This window comes from Neofelis nebulosa, chromosome 7, assembly GCF_028018385.1.
Source record: "Neofelis nebulosa isolate mNeoNeb1 chromosome 7, mNeoNeb1.pri, whole genome shotgun sequence".
Classification (NCBI taxonomy): Eukaryota; Metazoa; Chordata; class Mammalia; order Carnivora; family Felidae; genus Neofelis; species Neofelis nebulosa.
Window position 1 is genome coordinate 52,901,814 of NC_080788.1, and position 21,522 is coordinate 52,923,335.

The 21,522-nt window shown below is 37.0% G+C and overlaps 1 protein-coding gene across 2 annotated transcripts in view; it reads right to left on the reverse strand.

Moving 5' to 3' along the window:
* Nucleotides 1-732: 732 nt before the first annotated feature.
* The window catches only part of MAPK6 (mitogen-activated protein kinase 6), a 48,032-nt gene continuing 27,242 nt past the window's right edge, over nucleotides 733-21,522 (reverse strand). For both annotated transcript variants that reach the window (XM_058737711.1, XM_058737710.1), the window contains exons 2-6: nucleotides 17,367-18,556; nucleotides 15,793-15,937; nucleotides 9,228-9,392; nucleotides 4,887-5,088; nucleotides 733-2,985 (exon numbers count right to left, since the gene is read on the reverse strand). In XM_058737711.1, the coding sequence (XP_058593694.1) occupies nucleotides 1,884-2,985; nucleotides 4,887-5,088; nucleotides 9,228-9,392; nucleotides 15,793-15,937; nucleotides 17,367-17,921 (2,169 nt within the window). In that variant the 5' untranslated portion in view covers nucleotides 17,922-18,556 and the 3' untranslated portion in view covers nucleotides 733-1,883. The remainder of the gene's footprint in view (nucleotides 2,986-4,886; nucleotides 5,089-9,227; nucleotides 9,393-15,792; nucleotides 15,938-17,366; nucleotides 18,557-21,522) is intronic.

Sequence of the window (21,522 nt, forward strand, 5' to 3'; positions counted from 1 at the left end):
CCATATATGAAAATCCACAGCTTAACATAATATCCAATGGTGAAAAGCTGAAAGCTTCCACTCTAAGAGTTTGTCTTTTTAAGGTTAACTGGAGTATAAATTCACAACACGTGACAATGATACTCATCCAGAAAATACCTGTATTTTTTAAAAGCTCTGAGAATCCAAATGAAATCAGTGAATAGGTCACCGGGAAGGTAGAAGTCTGAATATTAATAGAACTGGCTTCGTATATAAATAAGGAAGACAAATGGAAAAGGGAGGTTAAAGGAAAAGTGGTTTTATATTTGGATAGGTAAATAGGTAAGTTCTTGAACAAAGGAAACATGATATACTGTAGAGCAAATACATTTAAAGGAGGTTCCTCTGCGTACTTCAAAGCCTCCAAGGGCACTTAATAGTTTTGAAATATATAAAACCTTATTCCATTTTAATGTGTGAAGGTAAATCAACAAGATTTCTGTGTAGAGACAAAGAAGCTTTTTTTTTTGAAGCCGTTTAGCCTAACATAGTCTAAAGTACAGCCACAATTTTGCTGAAAGGTGAGACTAGATAAAGAATTTGCTAGTAATTTTTACTTTTCCTGCACTACCCTAAAGAGTTCAACAGGAGCCATAGTTGCTGGCCATGTTTATTTGTCCTTTTCTTTGAACAGGATAACTAAAGATACCGACAGTATTCAATAAAATAAAATAGATGAAACAAATTCTAAGAGACTCCAACACCACATGCTATATTTAACCTAATTTTATTCATGCTTGCCTTGGGATGGGGAACAGATCATTCAGTAAAAACATACAGTAAAAACAAAATATGTCTTATCATGTACAACTTTTAAACTACAATAATGATGTACCTTAATTACTTCCATGCACACAAGTCTAACATTACAATTTGTTTTGTTTTGTTTAAAAATAAACACAGTTAAGACTTCTAGGAGCATTTTATAATAAAGTAATTCCTAATGTTTCTTTGTAGATAGATCAAGCACCTCCAAAATACAAATTCCTATACACAGTGAGCGCTTTACTTAAAATGAATACGAAAGTAAATTAAGTACGTGGACAGCCTTAGGATGAGCCGACATTATATATTCAGCTAAGTAGGCAACAAACCATAGTGCCAAATGGAAAAAGTGTATTTGCAAATAAATTTCAAAAACTAAGTCAACTTTTTATAATTAAATACAGAAAATATACTGATTTTCTAAAATAAATAAGATGTGATGTAGTAACACTTCACTATAAAGAATGCATACCAGAACATTTATAAACGGTGCGTGAATCTTATTAATAGTTTACTACAATAAACGCTGGCTAAATAGAAGTGCATGTGTGAAGCACTATGGATGGTATATGTTTTGCCACATACTTTTGTTACCTTGAGGTAGATAACACATGTGTACCAAATTCGGCATTCATTTTCAGTTGCTGCTGGTATCATGTGTTTTAAGAAATGTGTACAGTATGAAAAACTTGAAAATACTCATGAATGAAAAATGTTTTAGGAAAAAAATAGATATTTTCATGCAATTATGTACAGTCTCACTGTGTAAATTTCAAGGCAAGATTTTTGTTTCCTGTAAAACAGATCATTGTTCTATGAGAGAATGTTTTTTACTTGTCTTAGTGCATTTCTTTTGTCTCCTCCTGCATTGCATTATTTTGCTCTATTCTTTATTTTTGTGTGCAAACGACATGCCAGTTAAAATGAAAACCATCTCACATGTAGAAAAAAAGTCTGGATTTTAAAAACCAAGAACTAATAAAATCCTTTCTAAATGACACCATATGATTCAAGTAAAAAAATGACTTAAACACTAGTAATAAAAAAGACAAAACACATTTCATGAAGAATACAAAGAGAAATGTCTGCTGAGTGTTTTAGTTCAGATGTTTCAGAATGCTGCTGTATGTCTTATGAGGAATCTGAGGGGAAGATTTCATAGCAGAAGGTGTTAAGGTGGCCTGGATTGACTTCAGTGGGGACCCAACTGGACTGTGAAACTGCGGGATGCCTATGGATTCGAGCTGCTTGTTAAAGAGGAACTCCCCACTGTTGTTCAGAAATCCTTCCTCATTTCCTCTCTCCCCAAGCTTCCCATCCTCTACTGGCTCAGTTTCTAGCATTTCGGTATCTTCTTTCCTGCTAAAGAACTTGTCCAGGTAACTGGTATAAGTGTTTTCCTTCTCAATTTGTTCATCCTTCCTTACCTCACAACAAAATTGATTTATAAGAAAACAGTCCTCCCCACCACCCACAAACTGGCTATCCCAAGAAGACTGGTACAAGGCTTCTAACTGAGCCAAATTTGCCATGCCTTTTTCCTGTTTTTCTCGGCTTACTGACTTTGATATCAAACTTTTCAATTCTAGTTGGGACACTGAGCTATTCAAGTCATTCAATTTATCAACAACATCAGTAGGTTCATGTTGTGAACTAAGTTGAATAGTTCCTGCAATAAAGGAATCAAAGTCAAATCCCTGATTCTTTTCCCTTTCTTTTTCAGCCAGTTGCTGTGATGCTTCCTCTAGAGCTATCTGGGCTTTAACCAATCCATTCCTTTCACATTTTGACTTGCCTTTCTTATCAGACTTTTCTTTGCTTTGTTCTTTCCAATTGGAAAGATCTATGATAAGCTTGGGTTCATAATAATGGTTAACTTCACTCTCTCTCCAAACTAAGTTATCTAAATAAGATGATGACCTTGTTTTGTAGTTACAAGTATGGCTACACTCCAGATCACAATATTTGTTTTCATGATGATCTGGGTACTGCCAACAAGGCTCGGTAGAGTAATTCGTATCGAAAGCAGGATCCTCCAAATACTTCTCACGATCTCCATCCAAATATTTTCGAGGATCGACTTGTACTTCTTCTTCATCAGTGACATCAGACAGAGCTCTTGGGTCAAGCTGAACTTCATCAATATCAAAGTTGTTATGTATAGGCCAATCATGCTCTGAAAATTGGCAATCGTGGTACCTGAAAAAAATGAATACATTACTGTTAGTGCAGGGGTATGATTTCATTTTCAAATTCACTGAGTGCCTTTTAGGTGAAAGCATTCTGCTAGGTCTATGCAGGGATAACAGGAGCGTAACTCCTAACTTTAATGGATAGGTAAGATCTATTACTACATAAAGTAATAAAAGGCAATTTTGGTAATTACCAATGAAGCCTATGATTATAACAAAATTCTAAGCCCTCCATTTTTAAATTTAAGATGAGATACCATTTTACACTTATTCCATCTTTTCTCTATTTTTCATCCACCTCAAATACAGCTGCAGATAAACATCTGAGTGACTGGCATGTCTACGGTTCAAGTCCAACAGTTTCATACACAGAAAAAACACTTTGTGGCCACAAAATGAATCTCTAATCTTAATCAGGTCTCTTACAGATTTTCACTGTACAGGTACCAAGTCAGACTAGAAAAAAAGGAAGGCTTCCTAGAACTCATAATGAATAGAAAAAAAACCCCTCCATGTATAAGCACTACCAAATACGGTATCCTCTTACTGACATATCACAGCGAGGTGACCATTCATGCCCAAGTAGCAGCAGACTGGGAGACACACACAAATGGTTGGGGGATGGGGAGGAGAGACTCGGAAAGATATTAGAAGACATCTGGTTATGTACCTACTATACACAGGTAGTAGAAATGTTCATGTGGACAAAATGGTCATTGGCAGAGGTGTGTAAACATACAAATACCTGAACATTTTAGGAGGAAAATGCAATGACTTCACAAACTAATTTAATGATTTTTCTTTTAAACAAAGAAATATATGAAATTTTAAAGTTTTACGACTGTCATTAGTGACTTAACACCTAGTGGCTAAATATCAAAATTATCTGAAGATTTTAAACACCATCGATCCATTATTATATGCTACAACCTTACTTTGAAGCAAAATTATACCTAAATTTCTCCAGAAATTTAGAAATCCTAAAAGAAAGTGGAGGGAAAAAAATCTTTAACTCAAATGTATGATGTTATCCATCTTGATATTTTATACTATTCAAAACAGAAAAGTCCCTTATACTGGACCTATGTTAACTGAAGTTTTTTTTAAATTTTTTTAGTGTTTATTATTTATTTTTGAGAGAGACAGAGAAAAACAGAGTACGAGCAGGGGGAGGGGCAGAGAAAGGGAGACACAGAATCCGAAGCAGGTTCTAGGCTCTGAGCTGTCAGCACAGAGCCCAACATGGGGCTCAAACTCACAAACCGTGAGATCATGACCCAAGCCGAAATTGGATGCTTAACCAACTGAGCCACCCAGATTTCCCCCAAAGGTTAATTTTATGTCATTAGGAAAACAGATTTGAATAGCATATACCATGAATCAAAATAATTGCTATCCTAAGATACAAGAGATTATATGGAAAGATTTGAGACATTATGCAGATACCTTACTGGATTAAGGTTGAGTCTTGTCATCCAACATCTTAAATAGTAACTATTAATATTTAAATTACATAAAGGCTATTCAAAGATATTAAGTTTAGCAGAAACCCCAAGGGACCATCACTAATTATTTTTTTAAATTTATTTATTGTGAGAGAGCGAGCAAGCAAGGGAGGGGCAGACAGAATCCCAAGCCAACTCCGTACTGTCAGCACAGAGCCCCACACGGGGCTCAAACTTTCAAACAGTGAGATCATGACCTGAGCCAAAATCAAGAGTCTGACACCGAACTGACTGAGCCACCCATCCAGGTGCCCCCCATCAGTAAATTTTTAAGAGATCTACATTGTCTTACCATAATTTAAAAATAAAACTCACATAATAAGTGGGCCGTGATCATATAGTAATTAGTACACTGTTGTGAAAATATAATAAATTGTATTTTTCTACCTTAGCATCAGTTTACCTTTCCCAGTTATAAATGTGACTATGAGTTTCATCCATAAGCAAAATATCATCAACTTCATCTTCAATATGAAAAGGATGACTGGAAATTGGCTCATCCATTGGAAAAGAATATATGCTCATGTAAGGATGAGAAAGCGCTTCCTCTGCAGTCAACCGATCCATTGGGCTAAATGTCAGAATTTGTTCCAGGAAATCCAGTGCTGCAAAAGAAAGAGATAAAACACCTTAACTGTACTGGAGGTCTGCCAACCAATGTAGGGGAAAAAAAGGGATTATACAATTAAAAGGTAAATTAATTTATCAGTAAAATAAAACTGATTTACAGATTAAAAAGATACCTATTCAATAATCTTAATAAATATGTGAAATGTACCCCAATCTCTTATTATGCTCAGTTACAAAAAAAAAAAAAAAAAGAATATATTAAGTTGAATCATCTGAAACTTCTATTTTTGTCAGTCAAAAATGGGCAAATGACAGCAATTTCATATGGTTCGACCTAATACTATAGGTCGTAATCTCAGCTCTGTAACTCACAAGCTTAACTGAATTACTCCCTAGCTGTCAAGAGCTAGACAGATTACTTAAACTTGAACTTCAGTTTCTTCATGTATAAAATGGGTATATTGACAGATATCTTATAAGGTATAAAAACTTAAATGTAAAGCATAGTGTCTAGTGCTTAATAAAAAACACTTTCCCCTTTCCTTCCCTTATCTCACTGACTAGCTGCTGTACTAATTTGTTGATCTCTGTCTCACATCAATCACTGGGCCTTCCTAAGCTGCTAACTCAGCCTGAACCACACTGTCACCAGCCTGAAGGTTGCCCTTACACCACCACACACTTGTATGCCTTATGATTTATACCAATCTTCAACTTTGAGTGATTTCCCCCATCTACTTTCTCTGCTCCCTAGCCGTACAGGCCTGATGAAAGCTACAAGCAAAATCACACCCACGGCTCACTACAAATTCATACTGTGGAATTGCAATTTGGCCTTTGCTATTGCTCAGCAATGTTCCACACCATCTCTTTACACTATCATTCTCAACAGATAAACCCGCTTCACATTTACCTCAGTCCCTAGTTCTTCACTATGGCCTGTCACACACCCTCGTATCTTTACCTCTGTCTCTAAGGAAAAGATAATTCTTCCATTTTCAATTCCCGATTTCTCATTAATGTAAACAATAGCTGATTTTTTACAGCCTTTTATATTTTACAAAGTGTTTTCATATACATTATCTCATTCAATACTCAATCACTCCAATAAAGACTATAGAAACTAAGACTCACTGCTATTCAGGCCCTGCAGTGGCCCAGGGCTGAGGCCTCTTCCTCTCCTCCCCCTTATCCCCCTCTTATCATATTACCCTAATCTAGGAAGTCATTTCACAATACATTAAGCTGTTCTTGGTTGTCTTGCAAAAGAGTCTATCTTAATTAGCCCAGGGACCATGTGTCACAAGGCAAGAGAGACTCTAAGGCACAGTTATGAAGGGCTGACCCAGCACAATCACCATTCTCAGAGAGAAGGGAGATACATATCCCAATACACAAGAGGAATATACTCAAATCCCTAGCATTTGGGAACTGTAGGCAGCAGGTGGAAAGAGATAGAGATAACAAAGAAACTAGCTAGGCTGAGCTCCCAAGTGCATGCAATATACACATACATAGACTATCTCCATAATTACAGAAAGTTCTATTGGACAGCACTGCTCTAAAGGAAATAAATCTATTTGCTATGATGGTGTTGAAGTGTGCTAAGACATAAAAAAAATTTTGATGTGAGAAAGCAAAAGGGAGGATGAGAGATAAGTATAGGGGGAAATGAAAAAAGATTATTTCACTGAAAGATGAAGACCACTAGGGTTCTGGGGCGCCTAGGTGGCTCAGTCGGTTAAGCGTCCGACTTCGGCTCAGGTCATGATCTCACAGTCCGTGAGTTCGAGCCCCGCATCGGGCTCTGTGCTGACAGCTCGGAGCCTGGAGCCTGTTTCGGATTCTGTGTCTCCCTCTCTCTCTGGCCCTCCCCCATTCATGCTCTGTCTCTCTCTGTCTCAAAAATAAATAAACATTAAAAAAAAAAATTAAAAAAAAAAAAAAGAAAGACCACTAGGGTTCTTAATTGTCTTCATTATTACATGTTAATTCATATGTACTTAATCTTGTTTGACTTTTTCCTCTGAAGATCATGAACAGAGTGGGAGAAAAGAACATGTATTTCTTATGAAGTCCCCATTGCCTCAGAATGTGCTCTGTTCCAAAAATAAAACTCCAATGTTAATCTTGATTAAGAAGAAACTGGTGTAGAGCACATCTACACAATGTATCTTTAGTCTCAGGAAATTTAAAAACTCTGCAATGCACTTGTATATAAGCATAGTTCCGCTACTTGTGAATACCAAGGATCTTTGGCTGATGGTTAATTAACCCATTATGAAAGACATACATTCAACGCATTATGAAAAATCCCAGCCATCAGGCAAATATTCAAGTTGATTCAAAACCAACTAAGACATGGTCCTGACCCTAATGAGGGTAGGGGAAATAGAAGATTCAAGTTTGGCTAGCCTGCAAATGCTTCAACAGCAATGTCCTACATTATTACTAGCTTGCCTCTGTGGATAAGACACAGCAATAGCGACAACGGCTCAAAGCCAATCAAGGTTATTCCTGAGCAATGTCTCTCAACCTGGCTGAGTGGGGCCACACCTGTAGAGGGCTTTAAAAACAGACACCTGCTCTACTCCCCACCTTACCTCTGGATTCTGACTGAACAGTCTGCATTTTTAAGAAGCTCCCACTTGGGACACCTGGGTGGCTCAGTCAGTTGAGCATCGGACTCTTGATTTCAGCTCAGGTCATGCTCCCTGGGTCATAGCATCAAGCTGAGTACAGAGTCTGCTTCAGATTCTCTCCCTCTCTTCTGCTGCCCCTGTCCCCATCTTGTGTTCTCGTTCTCGTTCACTCTCTCTCTCAAAAAAAATTCTCCCACAGAGGATTCTGAGGCACAGTCCAATGCTACGTGACTACTGTTCAGTTACGAAAAAGGGTGTCATGACATGGCTACAAGGTCAGGAGCAAGACAGCGCACTGGAATCTGAATGTGAAGATAAGACTTGAAGACTGGTTAGGAATGTAGAACTACTGAAAAGGAAGCCTACAAAACCTGCTGAAATTAAATACAGCTGCTTCCTCATTACTTAGGCATTTACTATATAGGTTCTAAGCACAAGAAAACAAAATGTCATTATGATATCCCCATCCAGTGCCTATTTCTCAAAACACTTGCTACTTTAAAACACTTTGATACACACTAACCCAAACCACATATAGTGATCAGAGTGGGTAACATGAATAATGGATATGTAATTAAGAGAAACAACTATATATCCCTAACTTGATTCATGAGAGAACCATACAATACTGACATTGATGTATCTTAATATAATTCTTAAAAATATAAGACACAATCAACTTTTAAGAAAGATTTTCCTTATGTCCAATGCTCATCCTTAAAAAAATGTTATCCTGGGGCACCTGGCTGGCTCAGTCAATACAGCATGCAACTCTTGATCTGGGGGTTGAGTTCGAGCCCCACATTGGGTGCAGAGATTATTTAAAAATAAAATTTTAAAAAAATTATCTTACTACAGGTAACCACTACAAGAGTTAAAGACTTTTGTATATTATTTATATCAACAAATCCTGAAGACATGTCACTCTTTTTTGAAACATAAAATTATTATGTTAATGGTCAACAAAGTTTTGATTCTAAGTTCCTACCCCTTTCAAGCTTGCACAAATTCTCATATTTAGCACCTAATATTCCTAACACGAACCTGCAAACTCTTATGTAATGTGTTTGCTCATATGGAGTTTTGCTCTTTCCTCTACTTCCTTGCCCAGAAGCCTTTGCTTTCTCCCAACTCAATTCACTTTCATATGTAAATAACATGCATATTCATACCCAACTTACTTATCATATAACCCTCACAGAACATTCTAGCTTAATGAGGGACAGGGTTTCTAGATGCTCACCTATGCCAGAGAATCAGAGGTGCAAGCTAAAAAAATAGATGGAGTTAGAACCAGGACAGGGGTTCAGTTTATTCAATCTGAAAAATTATTCAGAGGAACAAAAAAAGATATCCCTCTCTAAGAGTCAGGGAAAGGGAAAGTAAGGGTTGAAATTTTAGATATATCTTAATGTCTAAAGACTTTTTGGGAATATAGAGATCCTGCTTGCATGCATGCATGTGCACACGTGTGCACGCACATGCACACACATACACCCCATTACATGATGGTTACTCTTGAGTAACAATACCTTCTCGACTAATTCCTGGAAGCAGCTGAGTTAAAGGTTTGTGTGGCTCAGTCATGTCATTTCTAATGTAAACTGGAATTACGCTGAGAAGCTCCTGACGATCTTCCTCATGTACTACAGGAATAGATTCTAAAATCAGCTGCATCTGTTCAAGTTCATGTGCACCTGAAATTAGATAAACATCAAATACAATATAAACATATTCCTCAATGCTTACTTATTTGCAAAAGACATTCTAAAGTTATAGGAAACTAACTTAAATACTATAATGACCACTGGGAGGAAAACGGTTTTAACTGAATCTTTAATCAGCATGTTTCTTTACTTTGAATATCATCAATCTACTCAAAAAGCAGATCTATTCCAATTTCAGCTCACTGACATATTTACTTTTGGCTGCTTTGTTGCCATAAGAAACTGACCCTTTATGTTTAGCCTCAAATTAAGGCATCATAAAGTAGTGAAGAAAGCAATGAACTGGGATTCAAGACACATGGATTCTAGTCGTGGCTGTATCGCTAATTAACTGGCTATACCTCTGGGCATACTTAAGATGATAAAGGCTTCATTTCATCACCAGTAAAATGGATGGTTGGACCAGATCTGCACAACAAGAAGTTTTATAGTTATAGGTTACACTCAGGTAGCCATTTCAGAACCAGTATTAAAGAAATAAAAGCGGGAAGAGGTGCCTGGGTGGCTCAGTAGGTTGGGTGCCCAACTTTGGCTCAGGTCAGGTCATGATCTCACAGTTTGTGAGTTCGACCCCGTGTCCAGATCTGTGCTGACGGCTCAGAGCCTGGAGCCTGGAGCCTGTTTTGGATTTTTTGTCTCCCTCTCTCTCTGCCCTTCCCCCACTCACACTCTGTCTCTCTCTCTCTCTCAAAAATAAATAAGCATTAAAAACTAAATAAATAAAAGGGGGAACTTTAAGCTAAATGGTGACTAAAGAAAACCATTCAGTTTGCCTTTCCATGAATTTCTAGAATCCATTCAATCTCCCAAATTTTTCTTGGGGTTCCTACTATGAGCAAGGTACTTTAAAATACAGCTATGAGGGCACCTGGGTGGCTCAGTCGGTTAAGTGGCTGACTTGGGCTCAGGTCATGATATCACCGGTTTGTGAATTTGAGCCCCATGTTAGGCTCTTTGCTGCCAGCTCAGAGCTTGGAGCCTGCTTTGGATGCTGTGTCTCCCTTGCTTTCTTCCCCTCCCCAACTCACAATCTGTCTCTCTCAAAAATAAACATTAAAAAAAAAAAAAGTTAAAAGAAATACACCTATGAAACAAAAAAGACCAAACCTCTGTCTTCACGGAGCTTACAATCTAGTGGAGAAAAACAGATAATAACTGTCAACATTTATGTCAAATGCCATGAAGAAAAATAGAGTAAGCAGGGAGGATAAATAGCAGTGTTAGGGGCAGGATTATTAATTTATGCAGGATGACCAAGGAAGGCCTCCTTCCTTGGAAATGCTGAAAATTAAAGAAGTTGGAGAACACACCATGCATTCATATGGAGGAAAGGAGTTACAGAAAGATGGGGAAAGCCCCAAAGGCCCATAGGAGACAGAGGGCTTGTCCAAGAAACAACAATTAGTTAAGTGTAGCTGAAACAGAATGGCTGCAGGGAATAGAAGATAAAGTCAGAATGGTACCAGAACACAAAGGGTATACTTTATCCTGAATTTGATAGGGAGACATTACAGAATTTCAAGTAGAAAAATGGCATGTTCTGATTTATGTTTTCAGAGAATACTATGGCTACTATGTGGTAATTAGGCTACAGACAGCAAATATTAAAGCAGGAAAGACAGTTAAAAATCCTGCAATAGACCAGGAGAGACACAGTGGTTGACTGAACCACAGGGAGGTGGGAAGCTAATAGAGATAATAACAAGCAGTTAGATTCTGAATATATTTCAAAGGAAGAGTCCATAGACTCTGTACTGACCAAAGTGAAAGATGAAGCCAAGATGTTTGCCTTGGCAACTAAAAAGTGGATCTGGTTTACACAGATGAGGAAGACAGCAGAAAAAGAAAGCAGGGAGAAATACCAGTTCAGTTTTGGATAGGTTAAATTTGAGATGGTATTAGACATTTCAGTGGGTGTCTTTTATTGCTCTGTTCATTTGAGGCCTCTATCTAATAAACATCTCCCTCATGCTGCTTTTGTTGAATGGCTCACAAATTTACCAATAAAGGAGAAGAGAATTAAAACTGGATCTTTCAAATCATTTCACATATAATTCTCATTAACTGTTTAAAGTTTACATGGGTGTAAGATCAAAATATTGTTATTTAAAGGTGTTGTTTAATCCAATTATTTTTATTGCTATACTTGAACAATTCTGAATATGTTGAATGAAAAATCAATATAGCATTAAGTTCTGACCCCATTTCAAATGACTTAGAGCATGATATAACAATTATAAACAAGCTAGTTTTCCTGATAAAATATTCATTATTGTGGCAGCATTAAAATATGTCCACAAATTTGGGTGCCTGGCTGGCTCGATCATTAGACCATGCAACTTTTGATCTCAGGATCCTGAGTTCAAGCCCCTCATTATGTGTAGAATCCACTTTATTTTATGCTGTTTTCACGTTTATTTTTGAGAGAGAAAGATACTGAATGTGAGTGGAGGAGGAGCAGAGACACGGGTAGATGCAGAATCTGAAGCAGGATCCAGGCTCTGAGCTGTCAGCACAGAGCCCAATGCAGGGCTCGAACTCATTAACTATGAGATCATGACCCGAGCCACAGCAAACACTTAACCGACTGAGCCATGCAGGTGCCCTGTAGAACCCACTTAAAAAAAAAAAAAAAAAAAAAAATGTCCACAAATTTTTTGGTACTCTTCCCTTCAAAAGGTGGAATCCAACTTCCCTCCCTTTGAGTGTGAGGTATACTTAGATGACATTTCTAATGCATAAAATAAAGCTGAAATGACAGTGTGTCACTTTTGAGTCTAGGTCACAAAATGACATGCTGCATTTAGGGTCAACTGGTTTTTGACAAGAGGGCCAAAATAATTCAATCAGAAAGAATAATGTTTTCAGCAAATGGTGATGGAATAACTGCATATCTACATCCAAAATAATAAAGTTAAATCCTACCTCACACCATATACAAAAATTAGCCCAGAATGGATCACAGACCTAAATTCAAAAGCTAAAACTATAAAATTCTTAGGGCTCAGGCAATAATTTCACATATATGACACCAAGCAAAAGTGACAAAAGAAAAAAAATAGGTAAAATAGACCTCATCAGAACTAAAATCTTTTGTTTCCAAAGACACCATCTAGAAAGTAAAAAGAGAACCTGTGGAATGGGAGAAAATATATTCAAATATATTCAAATCATTTTTCTGATTAAATGATTTGTATCCAGAATATATAAAGAACTCTTATACCTCAAATATAAAATACAAACAACCCAATTTAAAAATATGCAATGAAGGGGCACCTGGGTGGCTCAGTCGGTTAAGTGTCCAACTTCAGCGCAGGTCATGATCTCATGGTTCGTGGGTTTGAGCCCCGCGTTGGGCTCTGTGCCGACAGCTCAGAGCTTGGAACCTACTTTGGATTCTGTGTCTCCCTCTCTCTCTGCCCCTTCCCCTGCTCATGCTCATGCTCTCTCTCTCTCCAAACATAAGCATTAAATAATTAAAAAACAAAAATATGCAATGGATCTAGATAGTTCTCCAAAAATGACACATTGTCAATAAACACACACTCAACATTATTAGTCATTAGGTAAATGCAAATCAAAACCACAATAAGATACTACTTCATATTCAAAAAGAATATAAGACAGGGGCGCCTGGGTGGCGCAGTCGGTTAAGCGTCCGACTTCAGCCAGGTCACGATCTCGCGGTCCGTGAGTTCGAGCCCCGCGTCAGGCTCTGGGCTGATGGCTCGGAGCCTGGAACCTGTTTCCGATTCTGTGTCTCCCTCTCTCTGCCCCTCCCCCGTTCATGCTCTGTCTCTCTCTGTCCCAAAAATAAATAAAAAACGTTGAAAAAAAAAATTAAAAAAAAAAAGAATATAAGACAGACTACATTTTAATTAATGTTGGTGAGAATGTGGAAAAATAGAACCCTCATACACTGCTGGTGGGAATGTAAAGTGTTACAACCACTTTGGAAAATGGTCTAGCATTTCTTCAAAAAGTTAAACATAGAGTTATCATATGACACAGTAATTCTACTCTTAAGTAATATACAAATCCAACAGAATGGAAAACATAAAACTACACAAAAACTGTTCACTGATGCACATGGTAGTAGCATCATTAACAATAACCAAGAAGGACAAATAACCCAAATTTCCATAAACTGCTGAATGTATAACCAAAGTGTGGCACATACACAGAGTGGAATTATTTAGCCACAAAAAGAGGACATACTAATACATGTTATAACATGGATGAACCTCCAAAATATTACATTAAGTGAAAGAAGTCAGTCACAAGGCCACTTGTTACATAACTTATTTACATGAAATACCCAGAACAGGCAAATCTACAGAGAAATAAAGTAGCTTAGTGTTTGTCAGGAGCTAGAAGAAAGGGGAAATGGAAAGTAACTGCTAATGGTTACAGGCTATCTTTTAGGGGGGACAAAAATGTTCCAAAATTAGATGGTTATACAATCCTGTGAATATGCTGCAAAATATTGAACTGTATATCTTAAATGGGTGAAGTGTATGGCATGTGAATTACATACTGATAGGACTTTTTTTTTTTTTTTTTTAAGATACAGAAGCTTTCTCCTTGCTCTCTTTTGGATCATTCATTCTGGGGGAAGCCAGCTTCATGAAGCCAACATAATGAAGACATTCAAGCAATCCTATAGAGAAGCCCATATGATGACAAACTGAGGCTTCCTAGTAAGTCATGCGAGTAAGCTATCTACAAGTGGATCTTCCTGCCCCAGTCAAGCCTTCAGATGACTGCAGACCTAACCAACACCTTGACTAAACAAATCTGAGTTAGAACCACCCAGTGAAGTCACCTCCCAATTCCTGACACATACAAAATATGAGATAATAAATGTTTGTTGTTTAAGCAACTACATTTTGAGACAGCTGGTCATACAGCAACAAATAATACAGTAATTATTTTACATATGTTGGAAGGTACTTGAATATCAGGAATATAACCTCCAATTACAGTATTGTTTCTAGGAAAAGATTCAATCCACTCAAGCATTTAGTTTCCACAAATAACTGGTATTTTCTCAGTTTTCTAAATTGAAATTCAATCACTATGAGACATATCAGAAGAAATTTCAGATAAATTTACAGGGAAAACTACAAATGATTGGTCAATGTTACGTAAGCTGAGTAGTGCAAATGTCAGCATTAAAAGAGAAAAGTAAGGGCATTTAGTCATACCATCCTTTCTTCAATAGTGTTCTCCTATGCACCCTTATCTTTCTTTTAGTAATCCTTCTTTTGTAAGCAGACCCTGCCCTTTCTTCTGCTCTTAGCATAATCTGGGAGTGGTGGGAGGGCCACTCTAAGTAAGATTGGTTAGAGAGAAAAACAATAATGTCCAAAGAGAGAAAAGACCTAAATCACCATCATGTCACTTCTCTAACTAAAAAATCTTCAGTACCTTACTACTTCCTGGTTTTCCAAATGGAATTCTTCTGCCTACTTTCTAAGTATTCTGGCCCCATCTTAACTAGACATAGATATCTTCATTATTTGACACCTTGCTTCCATCCAACTTTTTGCACCAATTCTTGCATGTACACGATTTCTGTCATCAAACTTTTCTCACTGATTCAGGCTCATACCCTCATTTACATTACCACTTTTTTCTTTCTCTTCCTCTCACCAAAATTCTTCACTATTTCTATGTAGTGAAAAATCTCATAGCATCAAACTCAGCAAAAAATTCCTTGTTTCTGAAAGGTCAAAGGAGTCAAGCAACAGGACACAGCAGTTCAGGCAACAGGGATGATAGTGGACAAAGAATTACTGGGTTTTCAACAATAGCTAAAAATTTTGACTACGAGTGACAAATACTGACAGCATTATACAACTCAGGTATCATTTACCACAGATTACCAACAAGTATTATAAATCTAAAAATACAACATTATGTTTGGGGTGCCTGGGTGGCTCAGTTGGTTAAGCATCTGACTCTTGATTTTGGCTCAGGTTTCTCATGGTTCATGGGATGGAGTCCCACATGGGTCTCTGCACTGACAGGGTGGAGCCTGCTTGGGATTCTCTCCCAGCCCCACCTCCCATCCCTCCCTTGCTCACACTATCTCTTTCAAAAAAACAGACATTGTACAAAAAAACACACAACATTATGTTTAAGATAAATACAAAAGAACACTAAAATTCTGACTATATTTGCTGTGTGAACAATTCAGTGAATATATGAAAAAGTTTTTTAAATTTTTTAAATATTAAAAACACCATTTTCTCTCTTAATATTCCAGACTACAATTGTTTTAAATCTTATATAAATCTTGCTTCATAGATACATGCAAAATTATTTCTCTTTTGGATAATTTTCCATATATTTTAAAATCTCTAACCTGCAAAGAGGGTTTTACCAGTCAGCATTTCAGCAAAGATGCAGCCTGCAGCCCACATATCAATGGCTTTAGTATAATTATTAGGAGAAAGTAAAAGACGTGGAGACCTGTACCATTTAGTAACCAATCCTTCAGAAAGATGACCCTGAAAAAGAAACAAAAACATAGTTCAGTTTTTTTCTTTAGCTGAAGAACAGTACAAAACTTGAATCCCTGATCTTAAAAACAAAACAAAAAACAATAAAAACGAATTGTGAGATCCTAACAAAATGCAGTTGGTTTCTATAGTTTTAAGGCGCTTATACTTTTCTGGCTAAATAGGAGCTTAAACTCCCCCTGGGATATATAATCTATAAGATGATGTTCACATGAAGTCTGCTCACCAAAATATACTGTAAGAATTTAGTGCTGATTCTAGGTCACACTTTCAAAACATGTTTCAAAAGAGGAGCTATTTTTCACTTCAGGTCTTAATTAAGGAGCAGGCATGTTTCAAATCAATGAGGGAAAGGTAGAGAAGAACACCAAAGGTGCTACTTCTAAACTAATGCCAAGCTCTTTACTGACAACCCACGGGACTGGCTCTACTACATATCCCACTCTTAATCAATTTTGCTACTTTACATTTATAAAGCATTTAACAAAAACAGTTATACATATATTGTGTTACTTCATCCTCAAAACAACCTTGAAAAATTATGAAGGTAGATGTTAACTAGGGGTTCTTTATAACCAAAGCAGCTCCACTTCAATATTTTAAAGATCAGGATCCCACAGATAATTTCATTTGAAAGTTAAAAAACCAAAGTTCAACTCAGAAAATACTCACTTCTTCTATGAAGGCAAAATGTTACCTAAAGTACAGTTACTATGAGTCCCTTTAGCTATTCTTACTTCCCATTTTATCTTCATGCAAATTTAGATAGCAAACTAAATTAAGTGTGCCTAAATAAGGCATAACAGAATACTAGAGACTCAAAGGGACACAAGACATAAAAGTTCTAATAGCATCCCCTCTTAACTTCAGATAGAGCCACAATTCTGCCCTACACACTTAAGAATATATCCCACTTTTAGGGGCGCCTGGGTGGCTCAGTCGGTTGAGCGTCCGACTTCGGCTCAGGTCATGATCTCACGGTCCGTGAGTTCGAGCCCTGCGTCGGGCTCTGTGCTGACAGCTCAGAGCCTGGAGCCTGTTTCGGATTCTGTGTCTCCCTCTCTCTGACCCTCCCCCGTTCATGCTCTGTCTCTCTCTGTCTCAAAAATAAATAAACGTTAAAAAAAAAATTAAAAAAAAAAAAAAAAAGAATATATCCCACTTTTAAATAAGGGAGAGTTTCAGTTATAATAAATAACCATACACTTTTAAGAATTTTTATGTAATTAGGATCCCACTCCACCTTCCTTTTAAACACAGATTCTGACTGAAAGATCTGTATCAGAAAAAAAAGGTACCATGGAAAGTTTAACACAGTTAAGGAAAAACATCTGTCATAATATAAAAGAAAATACAAGACCTATTCCTGATGATACACATCAGTTTAAAGATCTGTCTCAGCTGGCTTTGCACCTACCTTATGGGAATAATGGGGATCCATGATCCGTGCAAGACCAAAGTCACCTATCTTCAGCACCAAGTCTTCAGTATTAATGAAAAGATTAGCTGGTTTGAGATCTCTGTGCAGTACGTTTGCAGAGTGAATATATTTGAGCCCACGTAGCAGCTGATACATGAAAAGTCTGGCATGCTCTTCCAGTAAAGGGCCCTGCTCCAGCACATTAGCCAAGTCTGTCTCCATGTACTCCTGAACAATGTAAACACTGTTCAGTTCGGTAAGAGAGCCCACATCGTCTGTTAACTGGCTTCCACTAGGACCAAGAATTTCAAACACTTTCACAATGTTATCATGGTCAAGTCTTCTAATAATTTTGATTTCACGTAGAGCATGTTTGACACTTTGGGGATCAGTAAGGACAATTTTCTTGATGGCTACTCTTTTGTCACAGTCATTGTCTACAGCAGAAAAAACCAAGCCATTGCCTCCACAACCCAATGGTTTTAAGTCCATATACCTAGAGCCCAGATCAAAACCATGAATGTTCATGAGACTTTCAAATTTCTCTGCCATTTTGAAACCTCTACTATTGCCTTTTCCTTTCGAATTGTTGAACTTGTGTAAACAAGGAAGAAAACTGACATCAAAAGGAAAGATCTTTCAAAAAAGGAAAAGAAAAATAATTTTGCTTCCACAGCAAGATGATTTCTTGATGTTCATTGCATATGCCAACCAGGCCCGTTGAGTTCCCCTTAGATTTAAAGCTCAAAAAGCTCTACTCATATTGAGAATTAAAAAGATTGCAGTACTCATAGTTCAAGAAAGGGGCAGCAACTCTGCAGACATTTACAGAAAACACTCAAGAAACTCAAACGGAATGAAATGACATACTATGCACTCAGATTTACTGTGCTAAACGATTTAACATTTAACAAAAATGTGAATAAATATGCACACAACAGGCTTCTATGAACATTCTCCTCACAGTGCAGATACATTCAGTGTTGGACTGGTCCTGAGCAGCATCATTCTAAGGTGCTGGTAAGCACTATTTCCGTTTTGCCTCTTTTCTTCCTTTGTTGCTGTGTATTTCAACAGGAAGCCCTGGTGGCTGTTGGTTAACAGAAGATGTCTTTTGTTAGTGATCAGGTGGCTCCAGCTCACCACAATCACAATCAAAGCTACCGTCCATCTTACTCTGATACAACCTAGAGGATGAGAAAAAAGAAGGAAAGAGTCACCATTGCAGGAAATGCTCTTCTTACACCTTTGTTAAATGACACGAACTGAGCATTTAGCTATAAACAACTACTGGTACATTGAACTTATTTATTTATAGTCACCAAATGGAAAGATGACCCTCAATCAAAAATAGCTATCCATGTTGTAAGCAATTCACATGTACTAGCTCTGACTCTAGATCCCACCATACTAGATACTTTATAGTATTTACAGTCATTAGGTTGTATCATTTCTTAAATGGCAATGAATGAAGGAAGGTTCATAATTGTTTTACAGAGCTCTTTAGAACTTTTTGAGGACAACATTAGTAACATTTCCCTAAAACAAACAAAAAAACATAATGAGCCTGCAATGTGTTAGTCTTTGTTAAAAAAACATATTTACTTATTAACTATGCCAATCGATATCGAATAAACAAAAATCTAATAGTACAAATAAGAAATCTGCAGAGCATGCTCTTCAGTTTACAAAAGAGTGAACCTGAACAGTGAATAAACCAATAAAGGTGTTTAACTCTACCGGTAATTAGAAAAATCAAATTATTCGAGAAGAAAACATTTCAGATTAGAAAAACATTTTTAAGAGTTTGCTAATATCAAATCTGAGGAGGAATGTGGAAAAACAAGGACTTTCATACAATATTGGTGAGTTTAAATGAGTAAAAGAATGAGAAAGAGCACTTTGGAATAAATAAATATGTATATGAATAAGTAGCATACCTATGATTTGGTAATTTTTCTTCAAAAAACATTCCCTAGAGAAATACTTGCAAATGAAAAAATGCCCACTTTTTTTTGTAGTGGCAAAATATTAAAAACAGCCTAAACTTTCAACAATTGGAGAATAAATGAACTATATTCATATAGGGAACCACTATATAATAGTAAAAATGAATAGATGGTTGAAATCGCCATACACTCAATTTAAAAAAGCAAACTGAAGATAGAAACGGACATGCTGAAACCAGTTATTTCAGGTTCATAAACAGGCACAATGTTACTTTATATATCTATGTCTATATAGATAGATATAAATACAGATATAAGGCAAATGTATTAAAAACATGATTGGTAAGTAACAAATTCATGATAATCATTACTTTGAGCAATGAGAGAAGGGATTACCAACAGGGTGGGGTTACACAGTATGCTACAACTACATCTTTAATTCTTTTTAAAAAATATGTATGGAGGCATGACAAATTATTAAGAATTTAACAGAACTGGGAGGTATGTATGTGAAGAGCTCATATAGTGGGGGAAGACTGGCTGACAAATAAGCAAAACACAGATGCTAGATGGCAATAACTGATGTAAAGAAAATAAAAGAGAAAGGGCACAGGGAGAGTGGTTAGGGAATGTCTCTAGTGAGGTGATATTGACAGCAAAGCCCCAAAGCAGGTGGGCCTCAGGGGTGCTGTGTGGGAGTAACTGTTGTGGACAGAAGGGCTAGCACATCAAAGCCCCTGAGGGTGAGTATGTGTCTCCTGTCTGAGACACAACTAGGTGGCCAATGTAGTAGCTCATTTAACGCATGTAATACAGGCTAACTCTTATATGAAAAGGCTTGTTGTTGCTGCTTTTTGATCTAATAGCTGGCAAAGGTGTACGTACAGTGTTATTTTCTGAATGGGTCTGAAGAAATTGGAAGTGGGACAAGTGCAATATTCATTTATTCAAAGGGCTAATCATTTAAAGGCAATGACAGACATGAAATAAAGCAGTCCATTCTGAATTTGAATTATGTGACAATTTTCAATCACCTTCAGCTGTGGCTTAAGAGAACTGCTAGCACTCTCAAACACATGAGCTGTTTCACAGTAGTGAAGCTTTTGTACAATAGGGAATCTGCCTTTATTTCCTGCCTTCTTCATATTGCCACATACCTCACATGCGGAAATACAAGATTCTGAAAAATATAAGGTACAGCTACTTGCCACAATCTGAGCAAACCACTTTCAAGAAATCCACAAACATTATAACTGTGTGAAAGAGGAACTGATGATACTGATAACTCAAGAGTCTAGATAAAGGATCCTTATGGCAACAATTTCACAAAAATTGATATTTACTATCACTGAGTTCTTTTAGTAAATATGAGCACTTCTTGTATCTGATTAATGTTGTCAACAACATTAATAGCCTAACAGTTTTGTTTTACTCTAACAGAGATAGTTTCTTCTCTTTGCAAGCTTTTGTCTGCTTCTCAGAAATCAAGGAAAAAAACAAACAAGCAGACTCCGAAAGATTCTGTACCTTACCAGTTTGTGCAAAACATTTTAAAGTTAAAGTCTGCAAACAAACTTTTGAATTAAAGAATGTTTCAATTTTTAAAAGGCTTTAATTAATACTATCTCCCCTTCCCCTCAATTTTTTCTAGTTGTATACATCTTGGTACTTCCAATTCTCTACCAAATATCCTTTAAGAAACAGTACTTTTTTAATTTATTTTTTAGAAAAAGGGAGAAAGAGAGCACATGCGAGTGACAAAGACAGACAGAATCTTAAGCAGGCTGCTCAGCCCACAGCCTGACACAGGGCTCAATTCTACGACCCTGGGATCATGACCTGAGCCAAAATCAAGGGTTGGACCTTCAACCAACTGAGCCACCCAGGCACCCCTAAAAAAACAGTATTTTTTTAAGGCACCAATATTTCTGAAATTTTACATTTCCAGTCTCCACCCCAAACAGAATGTTTGTTTCATACTTATCTTCTTGCCCTTGTGTAGACAATTCCTTAAAGCTCAGTCAACTTTTAAGTTTTCGATAAATGTACTCAGTTCTACAGACTTGACATACAGAAAAATCTCTAAGCACTCTCTTAAGCTTCTAGTTCACTAGTAGAGCAATCATAGTCAAGTGCAAATAATTTAGCTTTGCTAAAAGTGACACCGCTATTATTGGACAGAATAGCACTATAACAGGAACTGC